Source organism: Adiantum capillus-veneris, chromosome 24, assembly GCF_014529385.1.
Source record: "Adiantum capillus-veneris isolate H3 chromosome 24, ASM1452938v2, whole genome shotgun sequence".
Lineage (NCBI taxonomy): Eukaryota > Viridiplantae > Streptophyta > Polypodiopsida > Polypodiales > Pteridaceae > Adiantum > Adiantum capillus-veneris.
Window position 1 is genome coordinate 11,287,408 of NC_140954.1, and position 17,699 is coordinate 11,305,106.

General features: G+C 41.0%; 1 protein-coding gene across 4 annotated transcripts; it reads right to left on the reverse strand.

The window, feature by feature from the left end:
* Positions 1-14,830: 14,830 nt before the first annotated feature.
* On the reverse strand, positions 14,831-17,650 carry LOC147425941 (uncharacterized). 4 transcript variants are annotated; one of them, XM_086499128.1, is made up of 7 exons: positions 17,468-17,650; positions 16,746-17,389; positions 16,581-16,660; positions 16,253-16,496; positions 15,701-16,147; positions 15,474-15,593; positions 14,831-15,118 (listed from the first exon to the last, which is right to left on the reverse strand). In XM_086499128.1, the coding sequence occupies exons 1-4, from the start codon at positions 17,625-17,627 to the stop codon at positions 16,259-16,261; spliced, it is 1,122 nt and encodes a 373-aa protein (XP_086355254.1). In that variant the 5' UTR covers positions 17,628-17,650; the 3' UTR covers positions 14,831-15,118; positions 15,474-15,593; positions 15,701-16,147; positions 16,253-16,258. The 4 variants fall into 4 exon arrangements, with proteins under 4 accessions (XP_086355254.1, XP_086355253.1, XP_086355252.1 ...); XM_086499127.1 differs by having other exon boundaries at positions 14,831-15,200; XM_086499126.1 differs by having other exon boundaries at positions 14,831-15,200; positions 15,293-15,593.
* Between the last annotated feature and the right edge of the window lie 49 nt (positions 17,651-17,699).

Below are 17,699 nucleotides of genomic sequence, written 5' to 3' on the forward strand. Positions count from 1 at the left end.
AGGCTGTATATTAGCACAACCAGGGGAGGGTAAGAAGGATTTTCCAATCAGTTATGCTAGTAGAAAACTCAACAGTGCAGAAAAGAATTATACTACCACTGAAAGAGAAGGATTGGGTATGATATATGCGGTAAACAAATTTCGGCATCACTTGCTCGCGAACAAATTCACATTCTTTGTGGATCATCAGGCACTCTTGTACTTAGTAAACAAAACTTGTAACACGGGACGAATTGTAAGATGGTTCATTGTGTTGCTGGAGTTTGATTTTACGGTACTAGTTAAGAAAGGAAAAACTCATCAAAGAGCAGACCACCTTTCTCGATTACTACATGGCGAAAAAGCTACTGGGGTAGATGATGATCTCCCAGACGCATACCTGTTTAATATAGAGATGGTACCGAAATGGTCAGAGCAAATTATTCCGTTGCTGACATATGGAATGAATCTTGATGACAAACACATAGTGCAAGACGTTAGACAAGCACGAAATTACACAATGCTTGTGGGAAGAATGTACCATCATGGAAACGATGGATTCTAAGGTTGTGTATAGGCCCAGAGGAGTACGAAGCGTATCTAGAGGAGGCCCATACACAAACAGGGGGATTCCATAGAGGAAATCAAATGATGTATGAACAACTAAGAAGACTTGGAGTGTATTGGCCAGGAATGGCAGGCGAAGTAGCTAAGTACATCAAGAAATGCGACTTTTGCACATCCAATACTACTGTGGATTATGCCACATTATACCAAGTGACAGTAGCACCCGCATGGAGTCATGCTATTGTGGAATATTGACTAATAAGGAGCTGCCAGGAGATTGGTCTAAAGCCAGACAAAAGTCTTTACAAATCGAAGTGAATAGGTATGCCCTCATTAGTGACCAATTGTATAAAAGAGGAACTGATGACCAACTGAGGTTAGTTCCTCATGAGAATGACTACTTTCCATTATTGGAACAAGCTCATGCAGGCATAGCAGGAGGTCATTTTTCAGAAGAGAGAACCATAAAAATCATTATGGTTGCAGGTATATGGTGGCCGACCATGATTCAAGATGCAGCAGAATTCGTGAAAAGGTGTGATGAATGTCAACGCACTAAGGTACCAGTTAAAAGAGACAAAATGCCTTTAAGGCCAATGATGAGTGCTCGAGCATTCGCTAAATGGGTATTGGACTTTGTTGGTCCTATCACTCCACCAGCGTATCGTTCACAAGCACAATATATCATAGTGGCCACGGATTACATGACCAAATGGGTGGAAGAAAAAGCCACAACGAAAGCAAACGCTAGAACCACGACACAATTCTTATATGAATATGTGTTTACACGTTATGGCCTTCCAATCGAGCTGGTGAGTGATAGAGGGACACACTTTGTAAATGAAGTTATCCAACATCTCTTAAATGAGTTTATGGTAATTCATCGCAAATATGCACCCTATCATCCACAAGCCAATGGCCAAGCGGAAGCGACCAACAAAATATTGTGCACAGTTCTTACGAAATTGGTTAGCGAAACAAGAACAAATTGGGATCAGATGCTCTATTCGGCATTGTGGGCTTATCGAGTTGCATATAAAACAACACTCAATGCTACACCATTTAATATGGTATATGGGTTAAATGCAATATTGCCTATTGACTTTTTGATCCCCACACTAAGGGTAGCCACACAATTGGACTGGACAGAGCATGAACTTTCAGAATGGTTAGAGGACCTTGAAAAATTAGATGAGTTACGACTCAATGCTGTAGCAGCCATATATGCAAAAAAAAGACAACAGAAAGAGTTTTTTGACAAACATGTCAAGAACAAGGACTTTAAAATGGGCGACTATGTCTTAGTATACACCCTTAAACAGCATGCCAAAAAGCTAAAGAAAAGGGGAATGGGGCCTTATTTGATCCAAGAAATATCGTCCAGCGGAGCAGTAAAACTGTCGACACTAGATGGAAAAGAAATGCCGAACTAGATTAGTGGGTGTCGTTTAAAAAAATATCATCTACCTTTAACACCGGAAATGTTGTTTCAATTGCATTATGGAAAAGCCTATAGACAGGAACAACAAAGAATTCAGGACCAGGCACAACAAGAAGCCAAGCAATGGATTGCTAAACGAAAGCAGTTTCTCAGGACAATAAACATGGTCACCCCAATGATGACTGACGAATATCCTCTTTCGACATCTCAAACAAACGAAGCAGATATACAAAGCGAAGAATTAGCAAAGACCATGACAGACTTTAGGGCTTAGGACGATAGCATCATTGACGACTTGGAACGTACGTGGTGTAGTCCTTACATAAAAGCTTATGCAGGCACAAAACAAGTTGAAATCTATGCATTGCTTGACACTGGAGCAAAAATGAGCGTCATCAGCTTTGAGCTCTTTCAGAAACTTGGACCAATGAGGACGATCCCAGAAACACACCGGTTGAAAGTAGCATTGGGTGATGAGGTGACCACGTTGTGGTCTATTATAATATCAATCACAGTGCAGGCACACCAGTACACTACAAAATTCCATGTACTGCCACCAAGTAAATCAGCAACGCCGTGTATCTTAGCAATGTCATGGATGAAAGCTAGCAGGGTATTCATTGATTTGGATACTAATGAAGCACTGTTCCAAAATGACAACTTTTCAGAACCCTTCTTATCATATAACCAATACATGTCAAGGAGGAAACAGGAGTCAATACAACCGCAAGGATATGCCCAACAAAAAACAGAGTTTACAAGTCCAGCAACGTCTTATCAAAAATCAACAACCATGTAGGGAACCAGGCAAGTTTGGGTACGGCATACGGATCTGGCCGAGGCACAATTACATCAAAAGAGGAAATACAAAGTTTGGATAAGGCAAGACAACCTAATTCCTATAAAAAAGGGGGCAGAAGAACAGACAAAACACCAAAAGCCAACAAACCTTCAAAGAACCACAGTCAATCGGTCGATTACGCAACGGACTATATTGGTATGGCGGCCAAAATTGCCAATTCAAAACAGGCCAACAACACAAGAAGGGAGGCCAAAGATGACCATCGAGCATTTATCTACAACTGTCAATGTCAAGCCACATCATGCAAACAGCACGAGGAAACAAATAGAATCAACAACAAAAACTACAAGGATCTATAAGACCCAAGTCATCAAAGGAGAAAGAAAAAATGTTCCACCAAAAAATGCAACAAAATATACGACAATATCGACTTCAAAGGATCCACATACACCAATTCAAAACCAGTGGAAAACAATCAAACAAAGAGCGGAAGATTTACAACTACTCCTTGCAAAGAAAATTTGCCAGCCAACTCAAGCTACCACAGGAAACCTCAACGACAAATGCCAATAAGCGAATCGCTTATACCTTCCTCTTACACCGCATAAATTCTTTCTACATGCATTGACTGCACATGCATATAGGGCTATATTACAAGGCCTGCATTAGCACGAGTTCACACCCATGCACAACACATACCCTTGACGATACCGTGTCGTCCGGGAGGACTCCAATTAGGAGGGGGGGAGGCATTCCAAATGCGGACTCATGACTCATGTCATATATTAGAGGGCAATGTTTGTGAGCAATTTTTCAACCATTTTTGTGTTTTATTGTGTGATTTTGGGAAAAATAATATACCCTCGTAATTAATCAGAATTGGGGACCAAATCATCATACATGAACCCCTAGGGATGTGTATAGACTATAAAGAGAGTCAAATCTGGCCAAAAAACGTCTAAAAACAGCAAAAAATAGGCCAAGGTTGACGATTATGAGTGAGAATGTACATAGACGAGAAAAAAGTGAGCTACAAAGTCTTTTGCTTTTCATTGGTATTTTCATAGGTTAGAATTGCTATTTTTGGGTTATTTTGGGATTTATTTTCTTTATTTTAGCCATTTTCTAGCAAAAATTATAGAAAAAAATACGTAATCTAAATGGAAACACAAAAGAAGAGACGCCTAATTGGAGCAAGGTAAAGAAGACATAGAAAAAATAGGGACTGCAAAGGTGACAGGGCAAAATGACCACCGTCATGAAGGGACCTCCAATAGGAGAAATCTACAAAAATTGTAGAACTGGAGCAACCGAGGTCCACCGAGGTCCAAATCAAGAAATTTGCGAGCCTAAACTGCATCTCGCAAAAAGTTATGGCCACAGGTAAAAGATGGGAAAATTTTGTGTCGGAGTCTCGATTACATATAGAGAGGCTAGGCTAGAAATCTCTCATTTGAGCCATTTTCCATTGTGAGAGAGAGAGAGCTCCCTACAATAGTTGAGACTTCTAGAAGCTCATCCATCACTCACGGTCACCAGATCGACATCAGATATGAGAGGTACGCTCGTCAACACTGACTCTAAGTGTTGTTTACTTCAGTTAGTCGCAAAACCTCGCCAGCATCACAATCACAACCTGTGCACACATATGGTAGACCGGTTGTTAGAGAGACCTAGAGGCCACCAAATGGAACCAAAATTGAAAGGCACAATGCCTATAGCTTAGGGATCAAGCCTATGACCTTGGAAAGCGCGAAGGAAGCCGCTCAGAAAACCCTAATTTCACAGGACCTGCAAAAGGGCAATTGAACCAAGGTGATCGGAAATGAGCCAAAACTCATAGACAGCAAGCCAATAACCTCAACAAACCGACTGAAGGGTTAGACCATGAAAAAGTTCGTCAAAACGGAGCCTAAAGTCCCTATCTAACGAAAATTTCACAAAGCGTCACGATACTCTAACGGGCCGACCAAATGACAAAATGACACCAAATTTAACAAGGTACATCCAAAAGAGGTCAACTACGAGATGGAATGTGTCCACTCAGGAAAAAAGCTCTTCCACTAGGGCAAATGCCAGCAAAAGGCTAGAAAGATGTCCAAATGGTCGTTTTTGGTGTTGTAAACACCAAAACAACAACCGACTGCTTTGATGGAAGGTCAAAAGGAAATAAAAGATAGCCGGAGTCATACAATGACCAAAAGGAACGGCGACCATCACCTAAGTGGTCTGGTTCGACTCCAGGACCAGCTAAGTGCTGCAAACAAGGAGTACACTCTTCTAAATTGATTAAAACTTGATGTGTGTCTAGGAGAGCCTATTAACACCATTGTGGTCAACTAACATCAAAAAAAAAAAAAAAAGGTAAAAATGACTAAGTACTAGTATATCGCGATAGACTTGAATTTACAATTCGACAAGTAAAATTTTGATTTTGGCTTCATGAGGGGTTCTAACAAGGAATATTAACCACCATTATCAAATCAAAGTGCAAAAGGGATCTCTTTTGGCCAAATAACCTAGTCTATCGCGATAGACTTGCTACTACAATATTTGGGGGAAAGACTTTTCAAAATTTTCACAAAACAGACTTGGGAAAGCACATGAAGGCAGTAAATCAAATTTGGTGACAAGATGGACTTATATGGCAAGCCGAGAAAGACATGACGACAACTCAGAGTCAGAATAGGACATCTCAAGGGCAGACAGTTAAAATTCACATGTGAGATGTCAAGAAACCTTACATCAACTTGGAGAAGGCAGACAGATGATCACAGAGCCAAAAAATGACAAATTGACACGAGTACCAGTCTATTGCGATAGACTAAGTAGAGGGATACTAGGCCATCTAACCAAAAATTTGAATTAACAGTTGGATTCAGCATGATGCAAGAAGACTACCCACTAAGTTTGAGCCCAAAACAACACAAAATGAAGGAGATAGACCAACATCTCCTTGGAAGGAATCTGGAAAAATGGGAGTTGATCCAAAAAGGGGTCACTTGACATTCATTTGAGGTGAAAATGGGATCAGATCATGTGCAAGGTATGAGAAACCAATTGGTGGAGGCACAACTGCAAAATAGGACCCTTGTCAAAAGATGGCTAGTCTATCGCGATAGACTGAGCAAAAGTTGCAAATGAACTGATTTTCAGTTTGGGATTATAGAGTGACCTTACATGCCCTGTGAACATACACCACAAAAAATTTCAAGGCATTTGGACTTGTTCTCCTTCACCAACAACATTAATTTGAAGCCGTCAGAGTCGCACAATGGAAGAGCTTGTCTATCTGCTAACATTTTACCTTAACTCATCTTGGGACTAAGAAGGCTCATCTAGATGCATGATTAAGTGGTAATCAATTTAGAAGAGAAGTACTATGTTTGTACATTAACTGTTAATTGTGAATACATGATCCATGGATGCTTCTCCGAGGAAAAGAAAAGGCAAGAACCTGGCAACGGAAGGTGCAATACCCTATGCACTTCTACCCAATTCACTAAAGCCAGCGGCCACCTGGATACCTGCAGACGTGCAACAGGCGGCAGCCTTTCAGATCTATCAAGGTTCATATGTGGATGACAAAATAAATTTAGTGGATACAGTGATGATCCCCAAGGAGGCAGAAAATTACTTGAAAAGATCACCGCAAAGGTCATGGCTCAAAAAAGTTGGCTTGTGGAACTTTGTATCACTACCACCAGTAGAGATAGATTTCAAGAGGGTACAACACCTAATTGAGACTATCCAAGAAGATGGAACTTGCAGAGTGACAGGCATGGATAATGAAGTGATGGAGATCAAGATCACCAAAGAAATCATCAAGGAGGCATTGAAATTGTCTGATCAAGAAGCCAACATGAGAGAAAGAAGAAAAAACCTCACAGTCTACTTGCAAAAGTCCAAACTACCATCTTTCGAACTCATAGCAAACCCGGAAGTAAGAGAACTGACATAGATCTACAGTCAGTGTTTGTTGAGCTACAGCAAAAGACCGCCAAGATACACTACACCACACGGGAGCATCTCAACCACACTGACATGGGCTACGGGAATGACCCATGAGTTCTATATAGATCACGCATCATATCTGTTTGAAGAAGTGACAAAGCTAAGGCAGGACAAGCCAAATTACATTGCAGGAGGAGAAGTCCTCACCAGAATCATATACCAGGCCATAGGCGCGACAGATCAGCTTCCACCTGCTCCCCATCAAAACAATTGGCTGGTGTTAAGAGAGAATATCGAAGACAGATCACAAAGGAAAGTACCGGCCTCTATTAACACCATTGGAGGATGCAGGCTGGAAAGAGTAACAAGAAGTACACAAGAAAAAATGGAAGAAGAAAGAAGAACTAAAGAGAAAGATGTCCGACTAAAGAAGCGAAAAGCGGAAATGGAAAACAACACCAAGTTGTAGAAGATAGCAAAAATGGAAAGGATGCTAGAAGGATTTGCTCTAGAGACATCTCTACGAGGCGATGTAGGCACCACCTGGAAACCTTCTAGTAGCACTTACACACTGAGAATGAAGGATAAAAACAACCCAGCTTTTGAGTCGGACTGGTTCGAGAGGTACATCCAAGAAAGAAATGCTAGGGACGAACCAGAATTGCTACTAGAAGAGGAGGATCTCCAAACTTTGAGAGATCAGTTGAGGCCAACTTCACGAGATAAGGAAACACCACTGCCATCTCCAAGGCTAGAGACAAGTGAGAGGCAATCTACCCCACCTGCTGACTCTCCTTCGCATTCAAAAAGCTCACATCGTGATGAGAGAGTTCATACACCACCCAGTGAAGAAGAAGAAGAAGAAAGAACAAATGGTCACCCAAACACTGGAACCATATCACAAATTGATAAAGGCAAGCAAAAGGAGGTGGATCAGACAAAAGATAAAGCTTCCTCCTCTCAAGAAATTGAGTTGGAAGCTACTATAGATGAAGATTTGCAATCAATGGAGACAATACTAAACCGAACAAGACTGCACAGTCAATGGTTAGCTGATCAGAACAGGTCCAACAAAACAAAGTTAGAAAAAACCCATCAAGAAGTTATGAGACTTCAGGAGCAAAGAGATGACACTCTAAAAATGATCAGCATCAGAGATGCTGAGATCTTGGGGCTCAAAAGCATGGTAAATCTCCTCAAAGACAATTTACAGGAGTTTGAAGATTTCAATGCCATTTGTGAAGATAAAATCAACGTATTCCTTGAAGATGTCATTGATAGAGATGAACACATCCATAAGTTGGAAAAAGAAAAGCAAGATGCGCTGGAGACAATCAAAAGTTTGCAAGTCATCATCGATGACTTACAAATTGAAGTCAAAGATTTGAGGGCAGTAACAAATATACAAGCAAGGGAAATCGAACGAGCTAAGAAACAAAAAACGTCGCTACCAACAACATCGGTAGTCCACCCACAAGAAGAAGTGGCTGCACTGAAGAGGGAGCTGGAGTTGGAAAGAAAACAGCGTTTAATGATAGCCGAAAGTGCGCTTAGAGTAGAGGATCAACTACAAAGTCAAATTTCAGACTTACAAAGTGAACAGCAACAAGGACCAGCTCCTGAAAGTGAAATGGAAAGCATTGTTTCCAAATCACTCAGGGAAGAAAATGAAAACTTGCACATCAGGGTAAAACAGTTAGAGGAGTCTGCAACTCAAAAAGAGATGGAATTTCAAGCTCTCCAAATCAATAGTAGAACAATGGCTGCGCAAATCGCAAGTCTTCAAACTGCAAGGCAACACCAAGGACAGGTACGAGTGCACCTGGAGCAAGTAGCCACGGATTTGACTGGACTGGCCGAAGTATATGGGGGTCAAGATGACTACGAGGGAGAATCACATGATCAGGAAGCCCCAGATACACAGACTGATCAAACTGGCTCCAAAGACCAAGAAATAGACGAAGATTCAGTCACGAGATTGGAAGAGCAGAGGTTGGCCAAGCAAATGGAAAAACAATCAGAGATGATATGGTACAAGGCAATGCAACTAGAAAAGGAGATGCTACAAGGGCTCTCCAGATCAGGCAAAACAGCAGCAGAGCTATGGGAGGAATGGAATGCCCCTATGTTACCCTATGCTCTGCTGAAATACGAAACTCTAACACATCAATGGCAGCTCGCAAAAGAAGAACAAGTGCCAGTGTTTGAAGGAGAATTACAGGATCGGGAACAACAAAACAGAATAGTAGACAGCCATCCAAAGTGGAGGCGTCAATGGCTCTTGGATCATCCTAATAACCTGATCCACTTAGTCAACGCACCGATGAGCTGAGGAATGACAAAACTTTTTGCCCAACTCCCCGAACATACACCTACAACCAACATAAAGCACTACAAAGCAGAAATCCGACATGGCTAAATTATCCAGTATTGCCAGGGCCTGTAGAGGGAGAGAGAATATCCGGTTCTTACATGGTGAAAACCCTTCAGGGCGCCATTGCAAAATTCAGAGGCTCTCCCGACCTATCCTGCAAGATGCTATGTAAAATAGCTCGAACCTTTTTGGCCTGTCTCACAGTCTTCTCAGAAAGCTGGACTTCAAAGTATATGAATACCAAAAGAAGCATCTCAGAGCTGTCATACGATCTAAGTGGGCCACCTACAGAGCCAGTATTGTATGCCTATTTCAGACGGCTAATGTTTCTGCCAAGCTACCATCTCCAAACCTTCGAAGAAGCATTTTACACATGCTTCTTCATGTACAAGTCCAAAATTTTTGGCCCATTAATGGCAAGCGAGTCTATGCGATATGATGCGTTTCTACATCAAATCAACCAAGAAGGACGACAACGACACTGAAGACAAAGATGATCATGTCGTGGTAGACATGAATTAGGAGGGGGGGAGTGTTGGAGCCCCATTTGTCCAACTGTTGTAATGAGGCCATCTTGCAAAGCATATCAAATTCCCATTTTATGTCAAAGACATCTTATCATTTTGATCCATTTGTCTGGGTTATGTAAAGATTAATCAGTTAGTCATGACTCAGATTTGTTCCCACTTTGTAATAATGAGTAAGAGAACCCCATGTACATTTTTGAGCTAAGGTGACTAAAGTATAAAAGTCACCTTAGAACCATTTTTGAACAACATTGTTTTAAAATATTAATCCTGTGTCGTACGAGTCTGAGAGAGAGAGAGAGAGAGAATCTTATCCTCTTCGCTACACGCTTCTCCCTCACCGGATTCACGACGTGACTACACCATCGCGGTAGTCTCTCCGAGAGCTACACACCCACGCCACGCATTCACATTTTTGAGCTGTTCGCGATCGATTCTTCCTCGAGCTTGTTTTGCTTGTAAGTAGCACAAACAGTGTCTGTTTTCAACAATCAAGTGCTTTATGGAATAAGAAAGAGATTATCTACACAGAGATACTCATGAACTTAAGTTTCGCCAACTTTTGGATTATGACCTGTTAGTCTATCGCGACTGTATTAGAGATAACTAGGGTTCAAATCTGGTGAGATTAGACTTATAGGTAAGTATATCCTAGTGAGAGGATGGTGCCTAGAAGGTTTGATGCGATTCCGAGTTCATTGGAAGTGTAAACGGTGTTGTGAGAGGTTAGGGATAGAGTGGGTTGCATTCTACCAGGGTTAGTGATTGATGCATCATAAAAGTGCGTATGTGTAGATTGGTCTCAGCCTGACAAGCTAAAGAGATTGCCTACGTGCACCTACGGGTTAGCCGTGTCATCAGATGATAAGTATGTTGTCTGTGTTGTGCTTGTGAGTATGAATAGGGGAGTAGTTATGCCCTAAAACAATCATGGATGATCCTTGCAACAAAAAAAACATCAGGGGAGCTATACGGAGATTTTCCAAATGTAAGGGTGAGTATAGGGAACGTGAAAGATGACCAAAATTCTTTGTACAGGCGATGTCTATATACCCTCTTATCCTTGGGCAGCCATACATCATGGCTACTCGTATAGAAACGAAGGTGATGGATGATGGGTTGGCTTATGCTAGGATAAGGAGCATGGATGGGAGGCATGCAGTACAATTCCTTACTGGTTGTGTGGACCATGAAAGGAATCATGAAAGTTTTAGAGAGCAACCCTTGCCAAAGATAAACAAAGAATTTAAGGACTACAGAGATATGAGGGGTTTTGGCCATGTACCATTGTAGAGCGGGATTTTTGTGGTACAAGGAGATAAAAACTCTTGCATGATGTATATGTATGGCAAATGTTCTCTACAAGTTTTATAGGATTAACAAACTATGGATCTATTGCTTTTACAAAGTGTGAGGACTTAAAGTGGGGTGAACAACAACATGTAAATACTGTACACAGAAGGGTTTGAGAATCAATGGTTTGATAGAAGTTGATGAATGCATTGTAGGTGTGTTTGATGAGTGTTAATTTGTGGATACCATGCAAGACTTGAATCCTTTAGTGGATTCCAATTTGTGCATAGGAAATGAGGTTGTGAAGGTATGCTCAATAGAAACGTACAAAGTCAATGAGGATTTAGAAAATGGTCAAGGTGTTGATGTACAAGTGGAGACCAAGTATAAGTCTATGGAAAAGAAAGTGAAACTAGTGGCATTACCTCTACCAAAGGGAGTGCACACTGCACAGATAAGATGGAGCAAGCTTCTTTGTAGCCTAGTCTTCATGACCCGAGAAAGATTGGGAATAAGTTTACACATGATACCTTGAAGGAGTTAAAGATTGGTTGCAAGGACAATTTGAAAAATATTGAAAGAATATTCTTTGAAGAAACTCTTACCAAACATGGAAAGGCTTTTATATTTGCGCTGCATGAGATAGGGTGTGTTGATCCATTCATTGTTGTTGCTATAGTGATCTTCACTATCCCTCATGTACCTTGGAACTTGAGGCCTATTCCAGTTCCAAAGGCTCATTTGCCAAAACTAATTGAGCTGCTTAATGAAAAGATCAAGAAGGGTATTTTGGAGCCTTCGTGTGCTCCATATTTAAACAGGTGGTTCACAGTTCCAAAGAAAAATGGTTCTTTATGCTTTATTTAGGATATATAACCTGTGAACAATGTTACAATTGAAAATGTGGGTACATCTCATTTGTAGATGAGTTTGCAGAGGCATTTGCAAGAAGGGAAATATATTCTATGGGGGATTTGCACTTAGGGTATGATCAGTTCCAACTAGCAATGGAAAGCACGAACCTAGCCACCCTGAGGATACCTTTGAGTTTGATAAGTATGTGCATCTTACATTAGGGGCACCTAATTCAATTGCACATATGATGAATGGTATGAACAGAGTCCTACGTGACTTCATATATCAAACTACAATGCCCTTTCTTGATGATGTGCCAATCAAAGGATATGATGTAAATGATATAGACGTGAGGGGGTGCCACAAGTATGTGGAAAATCATATCAATGACTATGATAAGAACTTGTCAAGGTTGTAAAAAGTGAACCTTACCTTGTTTGGGCAAAAGTCGGTGTTTGGTGTGAGTGAAGTTCTTATTGTGGGACATATGTGCGGTCCATATGGTAGAAATACTTGTCCAACAAAGATTGATGTAATTCAAAGAATGAAAGAGATATGTGTAAATGTAACTAAGGTTCGAAGGTTGTTGAATGCATGTGTGTTCTATGCTATTTGGATTCCAAACTATGTGCATGTGGCGGAACATTTGTACCAACTCTTGAGAAAGAACCAAAAATTACAAAGGAAAGAAATGAATACACATGCCATGAGAAAATTAAAAAAATTGATGCTTATGTCTCCAACTTTAAGGAAAGTAAACTATGAATGTGGAAGATATGTAATTGTGACACTGGATACTAGCCCCACAAGAATTGGATGGGTGATTGGGCAAGATGATGATGATGGCAAGCGGTATATGGTGAGATTTGGAGTAAAGGTCCTAAGTACTCATCAATGCGACTATCCACACGTCAAAACAGAGTTATGAGAGTAGTCACAACATTGAAATGTAACAAAGAGTATTTGATAGAAGAAAATGGAATAGTGGACACTGATTCTCGGCCCCTTCTTGGAATGATCACAAGCTGCTCAACTCCCCGCATTGCAATATTGAGATGGATTGCCTACATAAAATCCTTAGATCCAAAATTTAGGCATATTGTAGGGAAAGATAATCCAATTGTTGCCGATATTCTTTCAAGAGCAAGGTATGAAAATGAAGAAGACATGGTTGTCAAGGGAGATGATGTAGGAACGAGGTTCTATAGTATCTCTCATGCCATGGGGATCATGTTTTCCTCTCAAATGCACTTGAGTCATTTACAAAGGACCTATATCAAGGTGACTGGTGGCTCATTAAATGCCATATATGAGCACTTTGACAAGGCAAGAAGGGTGGACTAATCAAGAGTTCAAAAGAATATGAAGAAAGGCCTATGGATGCTTTTTGAAAGATGGGTACTTATGGAAGCATCCAAAACAAAGAAATGGAATTCCGTTGAGGTCTTGAATGATAAGGACACTCAAAGTGAGCTTATCAAAAAGTTTCATGAGAGTATTTATGTTGGACATAGAGGTGTATGGGCCACCTTTACTAAGATGAAAGAGAGGCATTGGTTGAAAGGTATGTATAAAGATGTATCTCACTTTGTGGAGTCTTGTGAAACCTATCCAATGTATTTTAATGTATGTTATTGTGATGGGTTGCACCCTACTTACCCATTGGCCATGCAATAGATGTGGTTACAATGCCATTGGGCTTATGGAAAATGAGATACATAGTGCTTGCACGAGAATACCTAACCAACTAAGTTGAAGGTCGTGCTGTAAGAACAAAAAGCATAGAAGGGAATTGTAAGCTCCTCTTGAATGATGTGATTAGCCGTTATGGCTACGTTGAGAAACTAACATTAGACAGGGGTGAGTTGGATGCCGACAAAACCAAGGAATTTTTCTCTAGGATGGGCATTAAACTTGGTCTCACTACTACATGCAATCCTAAGGGAAATGGAGAATCAGAGCGTGGCATCCTCCTATCTTTAAAGTTTTGGCTAAGGCTTGCAAGGGCAAACTCCGAGAGTTGCCTAGGTTACTGCCGTATGCTTTATGGGCTGATCGTACAACTCATAGCTCAGATACTAGTTATATACCTTTTGAGTTGATGTACGGTCAGAAACCTATAATGCCAATTGAGGATGTGATTCCCACATGGAATGTCATTTAGAAAAGAAGGGGCACATCCCACAAAATCAACGGCACCAGGTATCTCCTTTGACTTGACATATAAAGAATTTTTGTTATTAGATGAAAGTAGCCCATACTTAATAGACATGCAAAGAAATTCTTTATACTATGGGAGAATGGTGTTGTTACCGCACAACATTACTGCATAAGAGGAGAGAGAGAGCTGCAAGAAAGAGAAAGATTGTATGGTGCAGACCCACTGGCGCGTTTCCCAGTTTTACCACGAGTATTACCGCATTTATTACCGCCATCATAACCGCCGAAATTACCGCACCCGGAAAAGAATGCAAGTGGCCCATTCCTCTCTCACTTTTCCCTTTCTATAAATCCTATTCTATTTTGTTACTTTTCAAAAATTGGTACCCCCTTTTTGCATGGAGTGTAAGAAATCCCATTCTCATTGGGATTTTTAGTACCTCTCTTCTCTTTGCTTGCCTCATCTATTGGTATGATTCTCCTACTCTACTCATTTGTACTCCATGAGATTCTATATCAAAAAATATTTTGTTTCCACTTCAAAATCTTATGTCAACTATGCATTCATATAGAAATGGCAAGCGAACGATGATCAAAATTGTATTGTCACCCCCTTTTTTCACGGAGTGTAAGAAATCCCATTCTCATTGGTATTTTTAGTACCTCTCTTCTCTTTGCTTGCCTCATCTATTGGTATGATTCTCCTACTCTGCTCATTTGTACTCCATGAGATTCTATAAACAAAAATATTTTGTTTCCACCTCAAAATCTTATGTCAACTATGCATTCATATGGAAATGGCAAGCGAACGATGATCAAAATTGTATTGTCTTGCGTTCATAAACAAATAGCCCTTTTGTACAGCATAAGTAGAGAAAGAAGTCAAAATCCAAAAGATATTTATTAATTTTCATCCTCCAAGAGATCTCTACAAGTGCTTACATCCATGTCCAACCCCATGGTAGATAAATAAACAAATAAATCTATTGATTCATCCTCTATAGCCTCTCCTATTGAATCATCATCATCCTCTCCATCCTCGTCCTCCTCCTCACTATGGTTGGTTATTGGAAATGGTTGGTTCTCCTCGACCTCAACTGCATCATCATCATTGGCGTCTTCTTGAGATGGTATGGTGGGATTTGCCAAAGTCTCTATGTTTGTATCTGCAAAGATAGATCTGTTCCGTGGTGTGACTGGAATAACATACCATAGTCGTCTTCAATACATACAAGGCACACAAAACACCTGTAGGTCATAGAGCAAACAACAACATGAATGTAGTTTTGTATGTATCATATAATGTTTTAGTGAGTTGCACATGGAATTTATCTGCTCACAACTACTAGGTTGCACCAAGTTGTCGGTCTTCCCGCGATGAAATTGCCTGGAGTCTACCATATATAGTCCATTCTCATGTCTCTTAACCTCACCCGCAAACCATCGGCAGTCAAAGAGATATTTGTGAAATGTTCTTAAATCCACTTTGATTATCATTTCTATTGTTCCACATTCCCTCACCTCTTGTGTTGTCGTGTCAAAGTTGCCCATAACTCCACTATCGTGAGTGGTTCGACGCTCATCTATCTTGTGGGTTCGAAAATGACGTCCTTCGGACCACATAGAGTTGAATGTGAAGGCCTGCAAAAACCAATCAAGATAGATGAGAGAGAGAGAGAGAGAGAGGTGACACACATCCACACACACACACACTCGCACATACACACTAAACACATTGAGTATATTACCCTTGGTAGACATCCTCGCGCGTACTCCCATTCTTTAGGGCTTATTTGTTCTCCTTGTGCCTTGTCCTTGGTCATGGCATTGTGTATCCACCCAACTAGAATTAGATCAGGGTATTTGGCAAGCTCTTTAGGAAAGGGAGGTGCTAGCCTACCGCCATGCGACCTCTTCCATGCTTCCCTCTCCCATTCTCTCATTGTACGCACCTCCACATACATATCCACCCATTTTCCCATGATGGGAGCATTGAGTAGACAATGGTTGTTGACTATGGCTTGAAATTCCCTATCCAAAATCAAGAGAGAACCTTTCCCACTTGGAATTTTTGCATGTTTTTTTGGATCCTCTTCCTCTGTCCGTAAACGAGGCAATGATGGGTCTATTGTGAAAAGATATTGAGAGACATACACAAAAGCCTCTTGTAAAATCCAACCCTCTGCCATGCTTGCCTGAACACATGTACATGAAACCATTAGTGATTAAAGTAACTAATAAAAAGCGTTGTGAATACAATCCAATCCTAATAAATTTTAACGCTTAAGATCGATGAATACCTCTGGTTATGATCGTAGCCTTACAAAGTCTTTCAAGGTCTTTAGGAACCTCTCAAGAAAGAACATCCACCTGGAGTGAACCACACCACAAATGGCTATTTCCTCAACAAGATGGAGCAATAGGTGAACTTGGCTAACAAGGATAGAACGTGGGAATGCATCCTTAATAGCACAAGTTGCTTCAATCGCTAGAAGTCGAGCTGTTGGAATGGCTGAAACTTCGATTTCTTTGGAACTCACAAACCTGTAACCAAAAAACCCTTCATAATCTTCATAGTAAAGTTAGTCTTCAAGTAAAGTTTAGGAGGGAGGATCAAATGTTCTATACCTGACAACGTCTCCCACCTTGAATATTGCAGTCTTTACCTTCATGTCCGCAAATCCACTAATGCTAATTGGAAGCACAAACTATTGCACAAACAAAAAGACTTTTTAGTATCCAAAACCCTAAACCACATACACACACACTCACATATACACACACACACATTACCTGAAGAATCTTGTGACAATCATGGGATTTGAGCCCATACAGTTGTGTGGATCCTCCTTTCTTAGTTTTAGTGAAGGCACCCTTGAGCGAACGCATATAACCTGTTGGAGGACGGATGGATGCAATGACTTGTTTCATCCGCTCTTGATCCACCCTTGATAGAATCCAAGGTGCCTTTGGAAGAACCATCTTCCCCCGAGGCCCCATGCGAGGTGTGGCCGAAGGAGGGAGCCTCCTTATGGCCCTCATGTCCTCTCTAGCCCCCAATGAATCTTTCTTGCCTACTATGTGATCCCATATAGCTTGCCCAACATTTTTGAACACATGCATTGGATCCAATAGGTGTTGGATTTTTAATGAAGCCCAATAGGGTAGTGATAAGAAAATAGAGTACCTAGACATACCCCTAGGTGGATCATTGGGAGGAGGCAATGTGCTGTGATGCTCGTTCCAATGTCTTGCCCAATCGGCCATGGTCCAATGGAGTGGCTCCATCCCATTGCACGGTGGAGCATAAGATGGATGTGTGGGCGGCAAGAAGCGATGGTTATTGGGGTAGATCACCTTACCAAGTAGAGCGGGTCTCTCTGTCACGAGTGAGGGTCCACAAGTTGGGCATGTCCTATGTCCAGATGTCGATAGTCCTACAAAAACAAAAGACATAACCGTATATAAGTGACCAATGCAAAGACATTAAAGAGCGTCACAAAGTATAAGCTTACCAGAAATCTCTCCAAGCCCGGGGTAATCATGCATGGTCCACATGAGAATGCACTTGATCATTGTGCACCGATCACGAAGTGGTCTTGATACATCAAAAACATCTATGCCGTTCCATAGCTCTTGAAGTTCTTCAATCAAAGGTGCTAAATATACATCCATGTTCTTCACCTTGTGTTTTCCTGGGACTAAAAGAGAGAGCAAAATGTTCCCCTTCTTGGTTGACTCCCATGG